The sequence below is a fragment of the Lissotriton vulgaris genome, chromosome 1_1 (assembly GCF_964263255.1).
Source record: "Lissotriton vulgaris chromosome 1_1, aLisVul1.2, whole genome shotgun sequence".
NCBI classification, from domain to species: Eukaryota; Metazoa; Chordata; class Amphibia; order Caudata; family Salamandridae; genus Lissotriton; species Lissotriton vulgaris.
The window spans coordinates 1,667,432,380-1,667,451,184 of NC_141685.1; the positions used below are offsets into that span (position 1 = coordinate 1,667,432,380).

Consider the following 18,805-nt stretch of genomic DNA (forward strand, 5'->3'; position numbering starts at 1 on the left):
ACGGTTGGCACACATGTATTTGTCTTTCCTTTATGTAAGAAAACGACTTCCATTCAATATTGCGTTATTGTTCATTTTATTATTTTCATGGTTCCGATTGGAAAGTTTAGTAAATCAGTTCAATAAATCAGTTCAAATTTCTTTCCAAATCATGATCAACATTATAGAAATAAGGCACTGTCATTTTAACGTGTCCAATGCATTTCGGGCATTGATGGCATGCCCTTCGTCAGGGAATTGACACTAGAAGCAATGATAATGACAAAAATTAATGAAAAGGGTAGGGTGTGCATTATGTCAAAACAGTGCGAACAAAAACAGTACATTGCAAATTTACAAATGGGTGGTGATTACTCAATTATGTTATGTTGGTTAAAAAAGCAGGGTGAGTCACGTTTACACATGATAGGGGAACATGGTTCTGAGCATTTGCGTGTACATAAAAAAATATGTCGGGTCATCACTTACATGCCTGTTGGTAAAAGGGTAGTGGTGTGATCTAAAAAAAGAAAGATAAACAAAGAGTCCCGTCAGCGCCTGTGGGCGTGAGGTGCTCCGTAATGCTCGCCGATTAGAATGTTACGGGTGATAGACACTAACCTGGTGGAAATGTGAACGGAGTTTGATCATCCGGTACTCGTCTCCGAAAAACGCCGGTGAAAGCCATAGCTTCCCGCGTTATTTTATTTTGAAAATCGGGGGTCACGTGGTTGATCACGTGTGGTAGAATTGGTAAACAGACTAGAGGGAGTCTAGATGCGTAAAGTGAAGTAAAATTAGTGAGCTAAAGAATGCGTGAAAGGGAGTTGCTATTAATGGGGGGGCTATGAAAAATAAACTGGCTGGTTCCGAATGTTATAAGTGACCGTGAGCCATAAAAAGTGAAAAAAATATTAAAACGAGGGAAATGGTCTACGGGTTCGAACTCGAGGGACAAGGTGGAAGTGCACGGTAATCTAATCATGTAGTAATGCGACCGTGAAACAAAGGTGTGTTATAAACAGGGGTATGGAGTGTCAATGGTAAAGGGAACATACACATTAACAGCAAGATCGATTTACAGAGCAAATGATTCACAGGTAGCATGCAAATTCAATTCTTTCATTCAACCCAGTGGGTTTCTGGGTTGATAGTTTGTGAATCCAATAATTCTCTCTTCTTAAGAGAAATTTGTTGTTGTCTCTCCCTTCTTGTTTGGATACAGTCTCAAGAACGATGAACTTAATTTGGGAGACATTATGGTGTTTCTCAACGAAATGTGCCGATAGTGCGGACTTGGAATTTTTGAGTCGGATATTAGACTTGTGTTCCGTGAGACGCACTTTGATACGTCGTTCGGTTTTACCGATATACATTTTCCCGTAAGGGCACTTTATACCATAAATCAAATTGCCAGTATCGCAGGTTGCGTTCACTCTAAGTTTGATGGAATGAACTTGACTCGGATGATTGATAGTGTTGCCTTTAATAATGTTATTGCAATTACCGCAATTACGGCAAGGTTTAGTTCCCGTGTAGGTGGTGGTTTCATCAGGTTTGTGATAGAGAATTTCTCCCAAGTTTTTTGCCCTGGTGTATGCAAATATTGGTGGTTGAATAAATGCATTTCTGAAGTCTGGTTCCATATTGAGTATTGACCAATGTCTCATGATGATCTGTTTATATTTTTTACTGCTTGTGGAATATTTCGAAACCACTACTGTCCGTGATTGCTCTGTTTTCGTGGTGGGTGTTAAAAGTTTGGGTCTGTCCAGGTTATCAATTCTCAATTTGGTTTCTTCAATTAGGGTCTTGGGGTAGCCTCTGTTCGTGAATTTTTTCGACATCTCTGTGAGTCTTTGTTTGAGTGTGGTTGTGTCCGAGGTAATCCTTTTGACTCTTGCCATCTGTGAATATGGTAAGTTATGTATCAAGTTGGGTTCATGGAAGCTGGAATGCAGTAGTAAGTTGTTCCTGTCGGTAGGCTTGACGTAAAAATTGGTAATGAATCCATGGGGGGGTTACCGAAACTTTCACATCTAGAAAATTGACCGAAGTTTCTGAAATGTCCCAGGTCAGTTGGATCCGTTGGTCAATGGTGTTAAATTTAATAAGTTCCATTCTTAGTGTCTCTTCTGTGTCAGTTCATATGATTACTTCATCATCAATGTATCGAATTAACATCTTTAGATGATTGATCCAGTTGGTGTTCTTGAGAATGTGTTGCGTTTCATACCAATGCATAAAGATATTGGCGTACACAGGTGCAGCCGAATTGCCCATGGCCATCCCAGTGAGTTGTTGGTACCATTCATCTCGAGTTTTGAAGTAGCTATGGTATAGGGTGAAGTGCATGAGTTCCATTAGGAACAATTGGAAATCCTGGTCTAAGTCCGTGTTTAAGAGTGCTGATTCCATGGCTTCGATCCCCATGTCATGGGGTATGCTCGTATATAGGCTACACACGTCCGCGGTGCATAGAACCACCTTATCCGTGGGGTTGAGTTGGATTTGTTGTAGTTTGAGTAGAAATTGTGTAGTGTCTTTAATGTACGTTTGCATGGATTGCACTGACGGTTGTAAATATCTGTCGATCAATTGACCGATCGGTTGGTGTAAGCTGCCTCGAGTAGAGACAATTGGTCTCATGGGGGGGTTTGTGAGGTTTTTATGGATCTTTGGTACCATTCTGAGTGTCGGACTTCTAGGATTGGTAGTTATAAGAAGTTTTTTGTCCTTTCTGTAATTGTTCCTTGTTTGTGTGCTTGATCAATGATGTTCTTTAGAATGTTGGAATATTCCATGGTGGGGTTGAAGTCCAGTTTGTTGTAGGTTGTTTTGTCCATCACATGTTCTGTGATTTTGTCATTGTACATAGTGGTGTTCATAATAACGATCGCTCCACCTTTGTCAGCTTTAGTGAAAGTGGTTTGGTCGTTCTTTGCCATTCTGCTCAGTGTGTCCAAATCTTTTTGTGTGATGTTTCTAGCTTTGGGTTTAGTATGTTTGATTTTCATGAGATCCTGTTTAACTAAGTTTTCAAAAAGATCTAATGTCTTATGGCTAGTAGGAGCTTGGAATGAACTCTGTGGACGTAGTCCAAGTAATTGATCTTTGTCTTGCTGTGGACGTTCTGGTACAACGTTGTCAAAAAAATGTCTAAGTTTGAGTTTTCGCATTAATTTGAAGAAACTCACTTCTAATTCCAGGTGGTCTGTGGAGGTAGTGGGTACAAATGAAGTTCCTTTCTCTAATAACCTCAGTTCATATGTGTTGAACTTCTGGTCGCTGATGTTGATTACTAGGTGCTCTGTGGTTGGGTTTTTTGGCGTTTCTTCTCCTTCTCTTTGGTTATGGCCGTCGTGCTCCGAGTGTTGGGAGGGTCCCTTTCTTTCTCCTTTTCTTTTCCCTCTCCTGGGTCTCCTTTTTGGGCTTGGCCCTGATCTAAAAAAGGGCTGCTTTCATGTGTTTGACTGGTGGTTGGTTCCACTGTAGGTGTTTGATCTTGTGGGGTTCGTGTAGATTGTGGTTTGCGTGGTTTTTGACCCGATTCACTCTCAGTGGATGAAGTATCCGTGTTGTAATTATAGGGGCGGTTTCTTCGTTTTTGGGCGTAAACGTCAGCCCACGTATAGACCTCTCCCAGTCTGTAATCCAAGGTGTCCCGCTTAAATTTTCGGATTTTACGTTCATTGATCTCTCTAGAATGACGATCAATTTGGCTTTTGATATCTTCCAAAGTGGTTTTGAGTTCTTCTTCTGACATCATTTTGGATAATTCAGTTGATGTTTCCTCTATTTCGTTGGAAAGTTCCTCCAAAATGGTGGATAGTTCTTGGATAATTAGAAGGATTAAATCCAGTGAGCACTTATTGAGTATCTCATACCAGCGTTCCTGGAATTTTTTTGAATGCTTACATAGGGATGGTTTGAGTGCAATTCTCAACCCACGAGGTATGCGTTGGTTTCTGTGGTACTTGATGAGAGTACTAGCATGTAGTTGTTGGTTTGTCTTTCTTTTAGATAGGTAGAGTAACTGTTTTATGTTTTGCTCCTTTGACCGACTTGATGTTTCTTGTGTTAGTTCCTCCCTGATGAGAGAATATATTTGGTCCACGTCTTTTGCTTCAAAAGCAAAGGTAGAGGCTCTGGCCTCCGTGCTTTTAGAGATGTCTTCATAATTGCTCATATTGTTGTTTTATCACAGTTTGTTTTGGGGTGCGTGCTATCGATCCAGTGGACGCTGAGGGGGTAATGATACTGTGATGGGAAAGATGCACAGCAGTGTGTTATTCTAGGATAAACGTTTAGGTTAATCAGAGTTTGAGATTTTTGGTGGTGCTCAACCAGGAGGCGTCGAGGGTCCAACGGCGCCGGTCTGAATACTTAGAAGAGTGAGACTAGAGAAACTCTAGTTGCATCCCACGGTTGGCACACATGTATTTGTCTTTCCTTCATGTAAGAAAACGACTTCCATTCAATATTGCGTTATTGTTCATTTTATTATTTTCATGGTTCCGATTGGAAAGTTTAGTAAATCAGTTCAATAAATCAGTTCAAATTTCTTTCCAAATCATGATCAACATTATAGAAATAAGGCACTGTCATTTTAACGTGTCCAATGCATTTCGGGCATTGATGGCATGCCCTTCGTCAGGGAATTGACACTAGAAGCAATGATAATGACAAAAATTAATGAAAAGGGTAGGGTGTGCATTATGTCAAAACAGTGCGAACAAAAACAGTACATTGCAAATTTACAAATGGGTGGTGATTACTCAATTATGTTATGTTGGTTAAAAAAGCAGGGTGAGTCACGTTTACACATGATAGGGGAACATGGTTCTGAGCATTTGCGTGTACATAAAAAAATATGTCGGGTCATCACTTACATGCCTGTTGGTAAAAGGGTAGTGGTGTGATCTAAAAAAAGAAGGCATGTAAGTGATGACCCGACATTTTTTTATGTACACGCAAATGCTCAGAACCATGTTCCCCTATCATGTGTAAACGTGACTCACCCCGCTTTTTTAACCAACATAACATAATTGAGTAATCACCACCCATTTGTAAATTTGCAATGTACTGTTTTTGTTCGCACTGTTTTGACATAATGCACACCCTACCCTTTTCATTAATTTTTGTCATTATCATTGCTTCTAGTGTCAATTCCCTGACGAAGGGCATGCCATCAATGCCCGAAATGCATTGGACACGTTAAAATGACAGTGCCTTATTTCTATAATGTTGATCATGATTTGGAAAGAAATTTGAACTGATTTATTGAACTGATTTACTAAACTTTCCAATCGGAACCATGAAAATAATAAAATGAACAATAACGCAATATTGAATGGAAGTCGTTTTCTTACATGAAGGAAAGACAAATACATGTGTGCCAACCGTGGGATGCAACTAGAGTTTCTCTAGTCTCACTCTTCTAAGTTGCTATGAATCAAACATAAATGTATGCTACATAAGTCTCTGCTGTAGTAGACTTAACTCAAACACTTAAATGAACAAACTCACTTAATATTTTATGGAGCATATTTAATCCTTTTAGGGATTTAAACTCCACTCCCCATGGTTTAAATTTTTTTTTGTTTACTCGTGTCGGAGTCTAGGGTGCAGAAATGTTCTTGTTCTCTTTTACTGCTTCTTAAAACATTGTAAGGTGTTGGGTTAAAGGGGAAGGTTTCACTCAGAACAGGCACAGGCAACATTTGCATGCTCAGCAAGTGCTGTCTGTCCATGTACCCAACGATCCTGGCTACATCAATGGCTGCAGAAACACCCTCCAAGCAGGCCCCTTAAACAAATACAAAACACTAATTGAGTGTGTGTAGTTTGTGTTAGTGTATAGTCTTGAGCAGGAGATTTTCAATTATACACTCATACTAGAAGGTTTCAGGAATTAAATTCACAATGGTGAGAAGGAGGTTACAGAACAACCGCAATCTGTTTTGAGGGCAATAAACACACTCCTGGTGACCTTGAGTAACTGTGAAAGAAGGTTCAGCACCATGATTATGTCACCTATACAAAACCATCTTGGTACTGCATGTCTTTGTTCACTAATGTTAATAGATCTATTGGGCCTCTCTGCCTCTTGGGAATCCATTTCCACATGTTAAAAGATGGCTGACTGCTCTTTGTCATGCGGATGATACTCACTTTAGGAAGGTACAACTTCCTGCCCATCTCAATGAAAGATAGCAGATGCAAGGGATGTTTAAATTAATTTTGCTACCTACACGTTCGGGATTTAATTTTTTCTGAAAGGTGACTCGATTGGTGCCACACCATTTCCTCAGCTCACAATTCCTACTTCTCATCCAGGAAAAGCTAAATGCTTGGTGATGTCACAGAATGCATGGGTGCCTGGTGACGTGCTGAGTGTCAGTTGGAGGGTGCAGGCTGAGCAGCAGGGAAGCTGCGCCTGGTCATCTACTTGCTTCCCGGGAACTTACCTTGTAATCTTCTACAATCCTACTCTAAGGCCACATGGACTTTTTACCCATGACTGCACTGGCCACGAAATGAGGAAAGAACCTATGTATTGGGAAAGATCAACTGTATATAAACCTGCTGAAGAAACAAACTTAGAAATTGGAACTAAGGAATCTACATTTGAACAAAAAGTAACGACCTGGTTAGCCCAAACAGTGTCCGTCAATACCTAGACAGCCTGCATGGTGGGGCATTTGACCTTCTTGACATCAATTAAATTTATTTACTAATGCGAACCAGCCTGCTATCTTGCGTGCCCGATGTGCTGAAATATTTCTACAAGAGGTGAAATTCTTGGGGTTGCTACATGTGCACACAGAGCCTGCTTACTGAGTCAGCTAGTGCAAATATTTTAAAGGAACTGGCAGCGTTTGTCAATACATGGTGTGTTGACTGAAGAACCGGCAATGCAACCTCTGCACTACCAACCGGGAAGGTACATTGGAAATAAATATTATGCGCGAGTTTAGCAGTGCTGTTGCAGTTTTTTTTACTTCGTCTTTGGTGGTGTTCAGTGTGTGCCTATGTTGCATTTCCGCAGGATTTCAATGACCCGCTATACTGTTCTGGATATACAGCTCATGTCCACTTACCAGGATGTGATGCATCGTTTGAAAATGCATACGTGAGATGGCTGCGTTCTCTCCTGCTGCCATCCAGAGTCCTCTGTGCGCATTGTGACGCACTGTGCAGGAGCCACCAATATGCGTCATTCCGCGGCGGACCTTCGTGCTTGGTGGAGTTCTGGGACACTGAAGGAAACATGTAGTCACCGAATTGACTACGTGTCAATCTATTTTTCGCGCCTCCCGCTTCGTGGGAGACGCATCGCGTTTGGGACTGGAGGAGCAGTGAGGGCAGGCAAAGACCAGGACTCGCAGCCCCTGGAACCAGCGGGGCCGTCAGCGGACCGGCAGCCCTTCCCTCACTAACATCATCAGGAGGATTTAACGGACTTCGGCTCCCCGCGACGCGCGCAGGTGTGTGCCGGGCTAAGCCAGGGCTAAGGGCGGGCCATCTGTGGCAGTCAGGGGCCAAAGGAGGCCGGGCTGGGCCATCCCCCTAAGTACTGCAAATGGGTAAGCGCAAACAATTGTGTAATTGGTGGCAGGGGGGCCAAAAGGCAAAAGTACCAAGGAAGTCAGACTATTATTTCATATCTGACCTCAGCTGTGGGTGTCATAAGTAAAGAGATCGCCAATGCAGAGAAGGAGTTGGGATTGAGCTCCCCCATAACTGCGACCGAAGGGGCTGTGATGATGGATATGCCTACCCCTGGGGCACAATTGAAAACAATGGCAGTGTTAACTTACTCCACGATTGCTATTGAGGCACAGAATACTATAGTGGAGATGGAACTCTGGATGCCCAGTCTCTCCCAGAAGATTTGCCGGGAGAAATTGTACAACAAAATGTAGGAAAACAAAGTACAAAGAAACGTTCAAGGAAGACACATTTTGCAACTGACTCACCCAGTATTAGTGACTCTGTTACATTAAAAAAAGTGAGTGATATGGTATAGGACATGTTTAAGTTCACGTTTACAGCCTGTTTTGGTTGGTATTGCTAAAGACATTGTGGATACTCTTAATACATGTGTTGCAGGTCTTCTAAAGAGATGTGACCTTATTGATTCCTTTTTTAAGGATTATAGAGAGCAGGACAGATCAGTTATTCAAGCCCAGCAAGCGCATACAGCTAATGCAGGGCGCAAGGAGAGTTATTCCCTCAATGTCAGGCCAACCTTAACTCAGGATCAAGCTACCCAACACCAAATAATAGTGGTTTGAACGCCATTGTCAAACAATAGGACTCTGGTAATCCTTCCTCTTGCGCTGTCCCTGTAGATGGTATTAAAGTAGGGCAAAAGAAACTCACAAGGCGTCCTAATCCTGATAAGAAGTCACTAAAGCCCTGTGAGATTAAGCTGCATCTCCCTCCTGAAGCAGTCCCTTTGGTGGCAGTACTTATAGGAGTGCCCCCACTCGAGGAAAACTGCATAGAGTCTACACAGGAGCTTTTAAGACAGTCTAGAAATTGGTGCAGGCAGTACTCTAGTGGGGACATAGGTATCTCCTCAAGCATCATTATGGCTAGAAGGGTAGGATGGGTTGGACATCGCCCTAAGTGCATGGAAGGGGATTATATTATTGTAAATTTTAATAAACGTGATGTGGTAGATAGACTGTTCTGGGACGCATCGGGCCCAACGAATATTGGAATTCGACCAATGCCTTTGGGCTATTTCTATCCACCCCTAGATGTACAGATAAATGCACGCTCTACATTCCCATCTCTGCCAATATGGAAGAGGAAGCCGAATCCAAGTACTGCCCAAAGTTCTGTCTCTTCTCAAATTGTGGGTCAGCCTTGTCAGAGCTCTAATGGCCTAGAAGTGGTTCCACAAATACATTCTGGGCTCGAAATTTCTCAGGCTATGGATATAGCCCTGACTAATCATTTTTCTCCATTATTCCAATTGGAGGAGAATGACTAACTAGAAGATATAATTCAGTCCCCAAGGTAGAGAGCCATTGAGCATAACCAATTTACCCCCTGTAAGATTCTTAGTTGGAATATTGCAGGAATAAGGTCAAAGAGATGATGAGAACTGGATGGCATTTTTAAAATTGTGTGATATAATAGCCATACAGGAAACATGGGACATAAACAATTTCTTTTTAGACGGGTATAGTCAATTTAGTTTACCCGCTGTCCCAGGGCTGGCTGGTAGGGAAAAGGGAGGCTTAGTTCTCCTTTTCTCACTTAAATTGAACGGTACTTTTAAGCAGTTGGAGTCAGGATCTTGTAATTGTTTAATAGTTGAGTTGTCAGTGTCAAAAACATCAAAAACGCTATTTAATTTTAACTCGGGAGAGAGGGATTTTATTAAATCAACATTTAGTTTCCCTGGAGGATTTTTTACTGGAATATAGACTTAAACAAAACACTAATCTATGTGATTTTAATGGCTGATTTTAATATACACCCTTGTAGTTTGGATTGTAACATTGAAGACCAGCAAGGGCCCCCCGATTCTGTGACTCCACACTTTGAACATACGAAACAAGGGGAGGCCTTGGAGAATTTTTTTTTGAATCAGGGTGTGATGATGGGGAGGCGAGGGCCCCCACATTTAAAGGGAAAGACAAGGGTACTGTTACCGACTATATCTTTAGGTCATCTTTTGTTTTATCTAGGGTTTTGTCATATAAGGTTGTAGCGTCGGTTTTTAGTGACCATAACGCTGTAATTTTAGAGGTGGATTCAGGGGCTGCTTTGGGTTTCAAGGAAAGTTTGACTCTGGGAGTTAGTCAACTGATTACAAAAGAGCAGAGGAGGAGGCTTAAATGGTCAAAGGTGGTCCCTGAAACCTTCCTACAGGACCTGTTGACCAAGGTTGTAACTGATGTAGCCATAGGTTTAGATAATTCCGCACAAAGTTTGAAGATATTGGACGCTTTTGATGCCATATGTAGAGAGATAACAAATGATTTGAAGGTCAAAACTAAATCTAGACCATGTCAAGGTGAAAGATGGCTTGACAGTAGTTGTTCCCGGGCACATTCCTCCCTGCCCTGCTTCAAGCACTGAAAGTAAGACCAAGAAACAGGGAACGGATCACAAGTTTAAGAAAATTGTATAAACAGGCTATCCTGTAATGTAAACAACCAATTCAAGATGAAGCCTGGAACAAACTTTTATCAGATGAAGTCTTGCGGGACAGTGAAAAACTTTGGTCAACTGTCAACCATCATTTTTTTCTCTAGGTCAGAGAATACTCCTCTGGAATGTAATATTCCAGATTAACAGTGGCTAGCACATTTTAGGGCCATATATGGCAATCAGGGACAGGAGGCCTCTTTAGTTGACATACCTTCTATGCAGTCAGTCTCCTCTATAGTTTTTGAGGTGTCTGACGTAGAAAGAGTAATTTTAGAGATGTCAAAGAACAAAGCGCCGGGCCCGGATGGGGTGCGGGCGGATTTGTATAAGAGTGCTCCCAAATATTTGGCTAAGATCCTGACAAATGTTTATAACGTGTCAAGATCAAATGGGTTTCCCGTATCATGGGCTACATCAACCATCATTCCGGTTTTTAAAAAGGGGCAGAGGGGACCCCTCTTGCTATAGACCAATCTCCTTGATAAACTCAGCAGTTAAAATCCTGGGCAGAGTCATCTTGCATAAACTTATGGAGTGGTTGGATGGCAGAGGGGTCCTCTCTAACCTCCAATATGGTTTTAGACCACAGAGAAGTACTCTTGATCAGTGCCTGAATCTACAACTTTTAAAAAGCAAATATAAAATAGCCAAGGAGGCGTCCCTTTACATGGGTTTAAAGGACCTCTCCACAGCTTTTGACCTGTTTAACAGGTCCAAGCTGTGGCAAATTTTATTGGATTTGGGTATTGATCCTTCTCTGGTTAATTTTTTAGCTGACCTACATTGTGGTCTTTTAGCGTCAGTTAGGGTTACACAGGAGGGTAGATGCACTAGTCACTTTAGCTCAGAGAGGGGGGTCAGGCAAGGGTGTATTTAGGCCTCCCTTCTCTTTACATTATATATAAATGCCCTGGAGATATCTTCAGGCGAGGCCTCTTTGGATGTTCCGCGTATAGGAGCTACTGCAATTCCGGTTCTCCTATACGCGGACGATTCAGTCCTACTGGCACGTACTGGGTTAGGATTACAAAAGCTTCTGGATTCTTTTGGTAATTTTATGGCGTCCTTGGATTTGAAAATAAATACAAAAAAATCTCACGTTATGATTGTAGGGGAAAAAAGTAGAATACAAAAAATGAAATCCTTTTTCTGTAGTGGTGCTGAGGTCAAGAGGGTGCCCATATTTACATATTTAGGGGTCCTTTCTGATGAGAGGTACGTGAGGCCCCCAGCAGAAGTATAAAAAGTAAAGTGGTAGCTAGGTCTACCTCGGCCCTTATGGGATTTGCAAAACGGTTGGGGGCTAGGCCAATAGAGGCAATCATAAAAGTTTATAAATCTAAATGCTTAGCAAAAGCTACATATGGCTCCACTATTTGGGGCCATATACCGCAAGACAGGATTCAAACTGAGGAAAATAAGTTTCTAAGATCTCTTATTAGTGCCACAGTCCACCCAGACTTTTTCAATTCACACTGAACTGGGGTTGGGTTACGTGACAGACTTGCCCCATTGATTTGCTGGCTAAAGACCTGGCTTAACCAGGAAATTACGCAGAATCATCTGATATTAGAGGATTGTTTATCCCTGGTCTGGCCTACATTAAAACCATGTTTACAAGACTAGGGCGCCCTGAGCTTTATTCTTCCCCGGACTGTATCAAAAGAGAGGTTGTGAGTTGGACTAAAACTAGTCTCTTTAATATGTTAGTATTGGAAAGGGAGGAGCAGGAATTGAAAAAACCTCTTGTAAAAGCTAATTATGTATTAGCAACCTCTCCTACACTTGAGCCTTATCTAAAAATAGTAACTAGACCCTTCCATCGGTATCTTTTGATTAGATTTCGTTTTAATTTAATCCACTTGGGGTTTTTCCAAACATGGGGTAAACCAGAAAATTCTAACCCCTGCAAGTGTGATAATTTTTCTGCACAGGACACTTTACATTTTAGTATGTTCTGCGAGCACTACTCAGACATTCGGAAAACATTTTTGTTCCCTATTCTGAGGGAGGGGGGTTTCATACAGGTTAGGCCTACCCTCATTAATCTCCAGATGCTAAGTAGCACTCGTGACATATTCCATGTTGCAAGTTTTTTTAGTGGCTGCGGTGCGGATTAAGACTAAGAGTTTGTGCTCCGAATATCCTCGTCTGATCTTATCCTTTTTAAATGGAGATTTTATGTGTAATCTACTGATTTGTTCCCCGTATTAGATACATTTATAGGATTTTAAAATGTTGATGCTTTTTGTTGATTGTATATATGATATGAATTGTTTGTACAGGTGTCTTTTTAGGATTTTAAATAATCAAATAAAAGTGTTTTGACAGACTGACTGCTGGGAGGTCACCAACTAGACTGCGGATCTTTCTGCGCACTAAGGAAACAGGAAGTGGTTTTCATCATGCGTCGGAAGCATGAGGGGGTAAAGCTCTGATGTTCGGCGAGCTTTATATTTATCTGCGAGTCGACAATAATTTGACAACTTTTACACGCACTTCCATAATGTTTAGAAGGAAACATTAACGTCTTCTATAATGCTTAGGTACTGCTTCTGGAAATGGCTGTGCAGAGAGGTAAATATTAGTTTGAGTGAGAGGTCACTCGCCAAGGGAGGAACGTCTAATAATTTTGGGGATCCCTATTGCTTTCCATCTCAAGTTTGTCATGTTATTTTGCTGCCATGTCATTTTATGTTATTTACAATTTATTCTTATGTCGATTCATGCATATTTGATTTGTATTTTTGTAAAACTTTTTGTATTGATAAACAAACATCAGCAATACAAATGCATTTCAGAGGAAGCGGTACATTAGGCTTCATGGGAACAGTAGGTAAATCACAGTATACAAAAGGTCTAGGGGGAGGAGCTTCGCTGCCAACCAAGATGGCCGCGTGAGCTCGGAGCTCCGAAGACCTCCCGATCCTCCGAATTGATCCTGCTCTCTATCCTGTCCCACGATAGTGGGAATCGGTAGCTAAGCCGGGCCTGATGCGGCGCCCGTTCTCGGAATGAAAATTGGACATTCCTGGCCTTAGTGGCGTCGACGACTCCCGGAGGCTCCTCCCGCATCGCTTGTGCCGAGGTGGGCTGTAGCGGTGCCCCTACGGAGTTCCTCCCTGCCAGAGCTTCTCCGTCCCAGAGGTCTGTTCCTGAGCTCCGATCGCCTTGCTGGGCGACCCTAGACCTGGACCTTGGGGACATTAAGGTGCACATTGGACGTGCCCCGCGGGACTCTTCGACCCCTGGCATCCCCCCCTTGTCCCGTGATTGCCAACATGGCGGGCAAGGGTGGCTCGGATATGGGCAAGACTCCGCGGGTTAGCAGGAAACCATCTCATTCCCAGTCCACTATTCCTGAGCGCTTCTCCCAGTTTAAGGGATCACCGGGGCAGGTGGTTCGCGCAAAAGACCCGAGGGGAGATGAATCGCCAGACGACTCCGAGATAACGCTCAGGGACGTCATGGGCGCGATATCGGGAGTGAGGTCGGAGGTGCATACACTTCGCGAGGAGCTGTCCAGCAAGGTCGACTCCTTGAAAATTGAACTTAATCTCATCAGGACGGACCTCGGGAAAACGAATGACCGGGTGAAATCTCTGGACCTTAAGACATCCAGTCTGGTCACTGATGTATCTGACATCCAGACGGAGGTGCGCAACCTGAAGATGGCAAATGGCGTGCTGGCGCGTCGGCTGGACGAGTTCGAAGGCCGCGCGCGGCGCCAAAATGTTCGCATCACCGGAGTACCGGAAAAGGCAGAGGAGGACTCGACTGAACTCTTTGTGGAAGACCTGGTGGTGAAACACTTGCAACCGGGGGGTCTGAGCAAGTTCTTCTCGGTGGAGAGGGCCCACAGGATCCCTGGTGGGCCGCCTAAGTCGGGAGCTACCCCACGCCCCATCATCGCGCGGCTGTTCAACTATAGGGACAGAGACGCTATCCTGCAGACATCGAGGACCGCGGGCCCTCTCCGTTTCCAGAACTCGGAGGTGAACTTTTTCCCGGACTTCACCCAGGCCGTACAGAAACAGCGGCAGAGCTTTACCGGGGTGAAGCGGCGACTTCGGGAGATGGGCCTGCGATACTCTATGCTCTATCCGGCCAAGCTTCGCATTGAACGGGACCACCGGACTTTCTTTTTTGACTTTCCGGACGACGTGGGGCACTGGCTCGACACCCTGCCACAGGAACGGCCTGAATCGACCGAACAGACGGAGGAAACCGGAGACGCGGCACCACAGGAGTGACCCTTTTTTGACTGTTTGCCTTCCGAGATCTGGGTAGCCGTGAGGTGCTTTGGCCTTTGCTATGGTAGCTTAAATTGACTCATTTTGTTATTGATATGGGGGGTGACGGGGGGGGATGGGATGCCTCCTTTCTCCTTCGTGGGCTTTTTGTAGGTTAGTTAAGGGGCGACAGGCACACTGCTAGTTGGGGTGGATTTTAGTCTGATGCAGGGGTGCAGGGTGGGGGGTAGTTGGGATGTGTGTTTCTTTTGTACTTTCTCTCTGTCTTGCTTTTTATTCTGGCTGAGGAGCCTATGGTTTGTCTTTTTGCTATGGCGGGCGCTGATGTGGGTGGGGGGGGGGACGCGGAGCGTCCTTGATGATGGGGGGTAAATTACTTCATTTGCTGAGCTGGAATGTAAACGGGTTGGGGGATCGTATTAAGAGGGGTGTTGTGTTACAAATGCTTAAGCGTTGCTCGCCGGATGTCATTTTATTACAGGAGACGCACTTGGTGGGACACGCTTGTAAGGCCTTGAATAGACGGGGTTACAAAATGGTGGCTCATGCGGGTTTCTCTTCGGGCTCCAGGGGGGTGGGCATCATGGTGCGCGCGTCTCTTCCGTTGGAGGTGGAGTCTGTCCTGGCTGATGATAGGGGAAGATACGTGGCACTGGTGGGTAAATGGGAGGGCCGCACGCTAGTTTTGGTTTCGGTTTATGTTCCCCCGGGGTTGCAGGAGACCACATTCAGGGACCTGGGTGGCGCCATTTTAGGTCTTCCTGATGGACTGTTACTGGTGGGTGGGGACTTTAATTCGGTTGTTTCAGGGGATCTGGACCGCTTTCCTTCCAGGGATCTTCGCCCTTCCCAGTCCTGGATGTCTGATTTTGTGTGTTCCATGGGGATGGTTGATTGCTGGCGTTTGCTCCGCCCTACTCAGCGACAGTACTCCTTTTTCTCGGGTGCTCATGGCAGCTTTTCTAGGCTGGACTACGTCCTGGCCCCGGCGGCCCAGGCACAGACTGTCTCCACCGCGCGCCTCCTGGCCCGCGGCATCTCGGACCACTCTCCGGTCTGGGTCTCGTTTGACTTTCAGGTCCCTGCGTCTTCGCGGGTGGCCCCCATTAACCCCTGGTACTTTCGCGACCCGAAGACCCGATCTCTCCTGGCCAAGACTATGGACCGGTACTTTGCTGAAAATACTGGCTCCGTTGCCTCTGCCGTTTCCCTCTGGGAGGCTTTCAAGACGGTTCTTCGTGGCGAGGCCTTCTCCCTGATTGCTGAGGCACGCTGCCGTCGCGACGAAGACGTGGTGCGGCTGGAAACCGATCTCGCAGACTTGAACGCCCGGCTGGCACTGGGCCCGTCCCCTGACCTGATCCATGCCATCTCGCTTAAGCAGTCCGAACTCCGCGCCACCGCCACTGACGCAGCGAAGGCCTTGAGCAGGGAACAGCAGGGCAGAATATACGATTCCGGCGACAAGGCCGGTAAGCTCCTGGCCTGGTTGGACAAGCGGGAATTGGCGTCCCGGGTGGTCCCGGAGCTGGTGGGTGAGGATGGTTTAACCTTGACTGACCCGGCGGCCATAGCCGGGTCCTTCGCTGAATATTTTGAAAGGGTTTATACCTCCGCGACTCCCCTACCGGAGTCCGCCTCGGCCTCATTTCTGGATGACATTGACCTCCCCTGCCTCTCTGATCTTGAGCGTGAGGACATGGATCGCGACCTGACGGATGACGAGGTCGCTTTGGCGATCCGCTCACTGAATTCTGGCAAAGCACCGGGTCCCAACGGTATCCCGGTCGAGCTGTACAAACTGAAGGCGGATGCGCTGGCCGCACCGCTGCGCAAAATGTTCCTCGAGGCCTACGCGCAGGGGGAACTCCCCCCCGACCAGAGACTCGCCACTATTGTGGTGATTCACAAGGAGGGGAAACCGCGGAACTTGCCCCGGTCCTACAGGCCCATTTCGCTGCTCAACGCTGAACCCAAGATTTTGGCGAAATTGCTGGCCAATCGGCTGGTGGGCGTAATTGCGGACCTGGTACATCCGGACCAGTCCGGGTTCATACCGCACCGGAACACTGCACTTAACTTGAGGAGACTCCACGCAGTTATGGCACGCGCCCACTCGCTTGGCGAACCGGCGGTCCTAGCCTCGCTTGACGCTACTATGGCTTTCGACTCCCTAGAGTGGAACTATTTGTGGGCAGTATTAGCCAAACTGGGCTTCGGGCCCTCCTATATTGGTTGGGTCCGACTGTTATACTCGGCACCGCTGGCTAATGTGGCTGTTAATGGTCGGCTTTCGGCCTCCTTTACACTGCACAGAGGCACCAGGCAGGGCTGCCCGCTCTCGCCGCTCCTGTTTGCGCTAGCGCTAGAGCCCCTAGCGGCAAGGCTTAGAACGCACCCTGATGTTTCGGGGATCACGTGGTCGCCTGGCTTTGAGGACCGCGTGTCGCTTTACGCGGACGACATCCTCCTTTATCTCACCTCCCCTTGCCGCTCGCTCATCGTGGTCTTTGACCTGCTGGGCACCTTTGGATCTTATTCGGGACTGGTGATTAACTGGTCTAAATCCTCACTGTATACGTTGTGTGGAGATACTCCACGCCTCCCCCGTGGATGCTCGATTCAGGTGGCCCAGCAGGGCTTCCGATACCTGGGCATCTATATATCGCGCGATTCCCGCGTCCGATATACACGTAATCTTCTGCCACCGCTCGAGCGCTTGCGGAGGGATGTCGAGATCTGGAAGAAACTGCCTATCTCTTTGATGGGCAGGGCCGCATTGTTCAAAATGATGGCGTTGCCCCGCTTCCTTTATGCATTGCAGAACTCTCAAGACCCGATCCCGACCAAATATTTCGGTGAGATCGAATCCCTGCAGCGGACACTGCTGTGGGATGGGCGGCCGAGAATCTCACTGCTTAAATTGACTATTCCCTGCTATGACGGTGGTATTGCACTGCCGGATATGCGGCGGTATTATTGGGCATCCCAACTTGCAGCGGTTAACCATGGCCTTTATGGCCCTGCGGTCAGTCCGGGCTACGCCATGGATCGGTGGCTGGTTAACGACGGCAACTATTACCGAGCGCTTTATTCCAGGTCATTGGATCGTAGATTGACGGGCCCCACTAGAACAACGGTGCACGTGTGGCGTGCGGTCACCGACACCCTCGGCTGGAAAGATAAGGTTACTCTGGCCACTCCCCTGTACGATTCGGACGTGTTGGGGAAACTGTGGAAGACCAAGGGTTTTGACCGGTGGGATACCATCGGAATATCTAAAGTTAGAGATATGGTAGCGCGGGGCAGGATTAAGTCGTTTGCTGAGCTGCAGCTCGAGTACCAGCTGGCATCGACTGAATATTTCCGACACGCCCAACTCAGGCACGCTCTTTCCCCCCACGTACTGGATGGAGGTACCATTCCCGAATCGTCGCCCCTGGAGGATAGGGTGCTGGACGGCTACATGCCGGACAGCGCCATTTCCCTGACTTATAAGAAACTGATCAACGTGAGGGTGGACTTGCTTGAACGACTGAGGATGCATTGGGTGAATGATGGCATTGAAATGGATGATGAGGAATGGCAGTCGGCTGCCTCCTCCCCCAGAGAGGTGGCCATATCGGCGCGGTTCCGTCTGGTCCAGCTGAAAATCTTCCATAGAGTATGTAACTGGCCCCAGGCTCATCCACATGGGGCTCTCCACGGATGGCCTGTGTCGGCGGGGTTGTGGTATGCTTGCTACTTTCCTGCACATCATCTGGGAGTGTCCTGGTGTGGCTCGGTACTGGAAGCGAGTGCATGAGGTGATGGAGGAGGTGACTGGTGTGGCCTTGCCGGCCGAAGCTCGACGTTGCCTCCTCAATGTGTGGTGTCCGAATGATTACAATGTGGCCCAGACCCGATGGGTCACCTTAGGCAACATGGTGGCTAAGAGGGACATTGCCCAGAAGTGGGGTGCGTCCGCTCCCCCCTCCCTTAGCCTTTGGGAGACCAACATGGACTGGTGCATGTTGCGGGAGAAAACAGTGTACGTGGCTAGGGGCAAGCCTAAAATGTGGAAATCAGTGTGGGGTGCCTGGAACTCATATCGGGGCGATTTGTGCGAACCCCCGCTGGAGCCGGACCCGGAAGTCCAGCCCTCCCCTTGAACAGCAACCCTTCCCGTAATTCCAGTCGGAACATCCTGCTGTGATACCCCCCCCATTACTTTGTGCTGCACTTGATATTCTGATTTGAGTTGGGTGTGCGGCCCCCGGCCCCCTCCCGCTGCGCCCCTTCAATGTTTCTGTACTGTCCTCAGCCACTTTCTTCTCCTCTTTTTTCCTCTCCAACCTTTCGTCGTGCCTAGGCACTTCGCTCTTTGAAGGCCTTCCGGGGCCCTCCTATTCTTTGGT

General features: G+C 46.3%; 1 protein-coding gene across 2 annotated transcripts in view; it reads right to left on the reverse strand.

Moving 5' to 3' along the window:
* LOC147751019 (uncharacterized) overlaps positions 1-18,805 on the reverse strand; it is a 355,587-nt gene that overhangs the window by 257,812 nt on the left and 78,970 nt on the right. Inside the window, exon 1 of one of the 2 annotated variants that reach the window (XM_086918905.1) lies at positions 7,083-7,416. The exons of the other annotated variant lie outside the window; for it this stretch is intronic. Coding sequence (XP_086775031.1) covers positions 7,083-7,254 — 172 coding nt within the window. The 5' untranslated portion in view covers positions 7,255-7,416. Of the gene's footprint in view, positions 1-7,082; positions 7,417-18,805 lie in introns of those variants that run through there. 2 annotated transcript variants of the gene reach the window in all.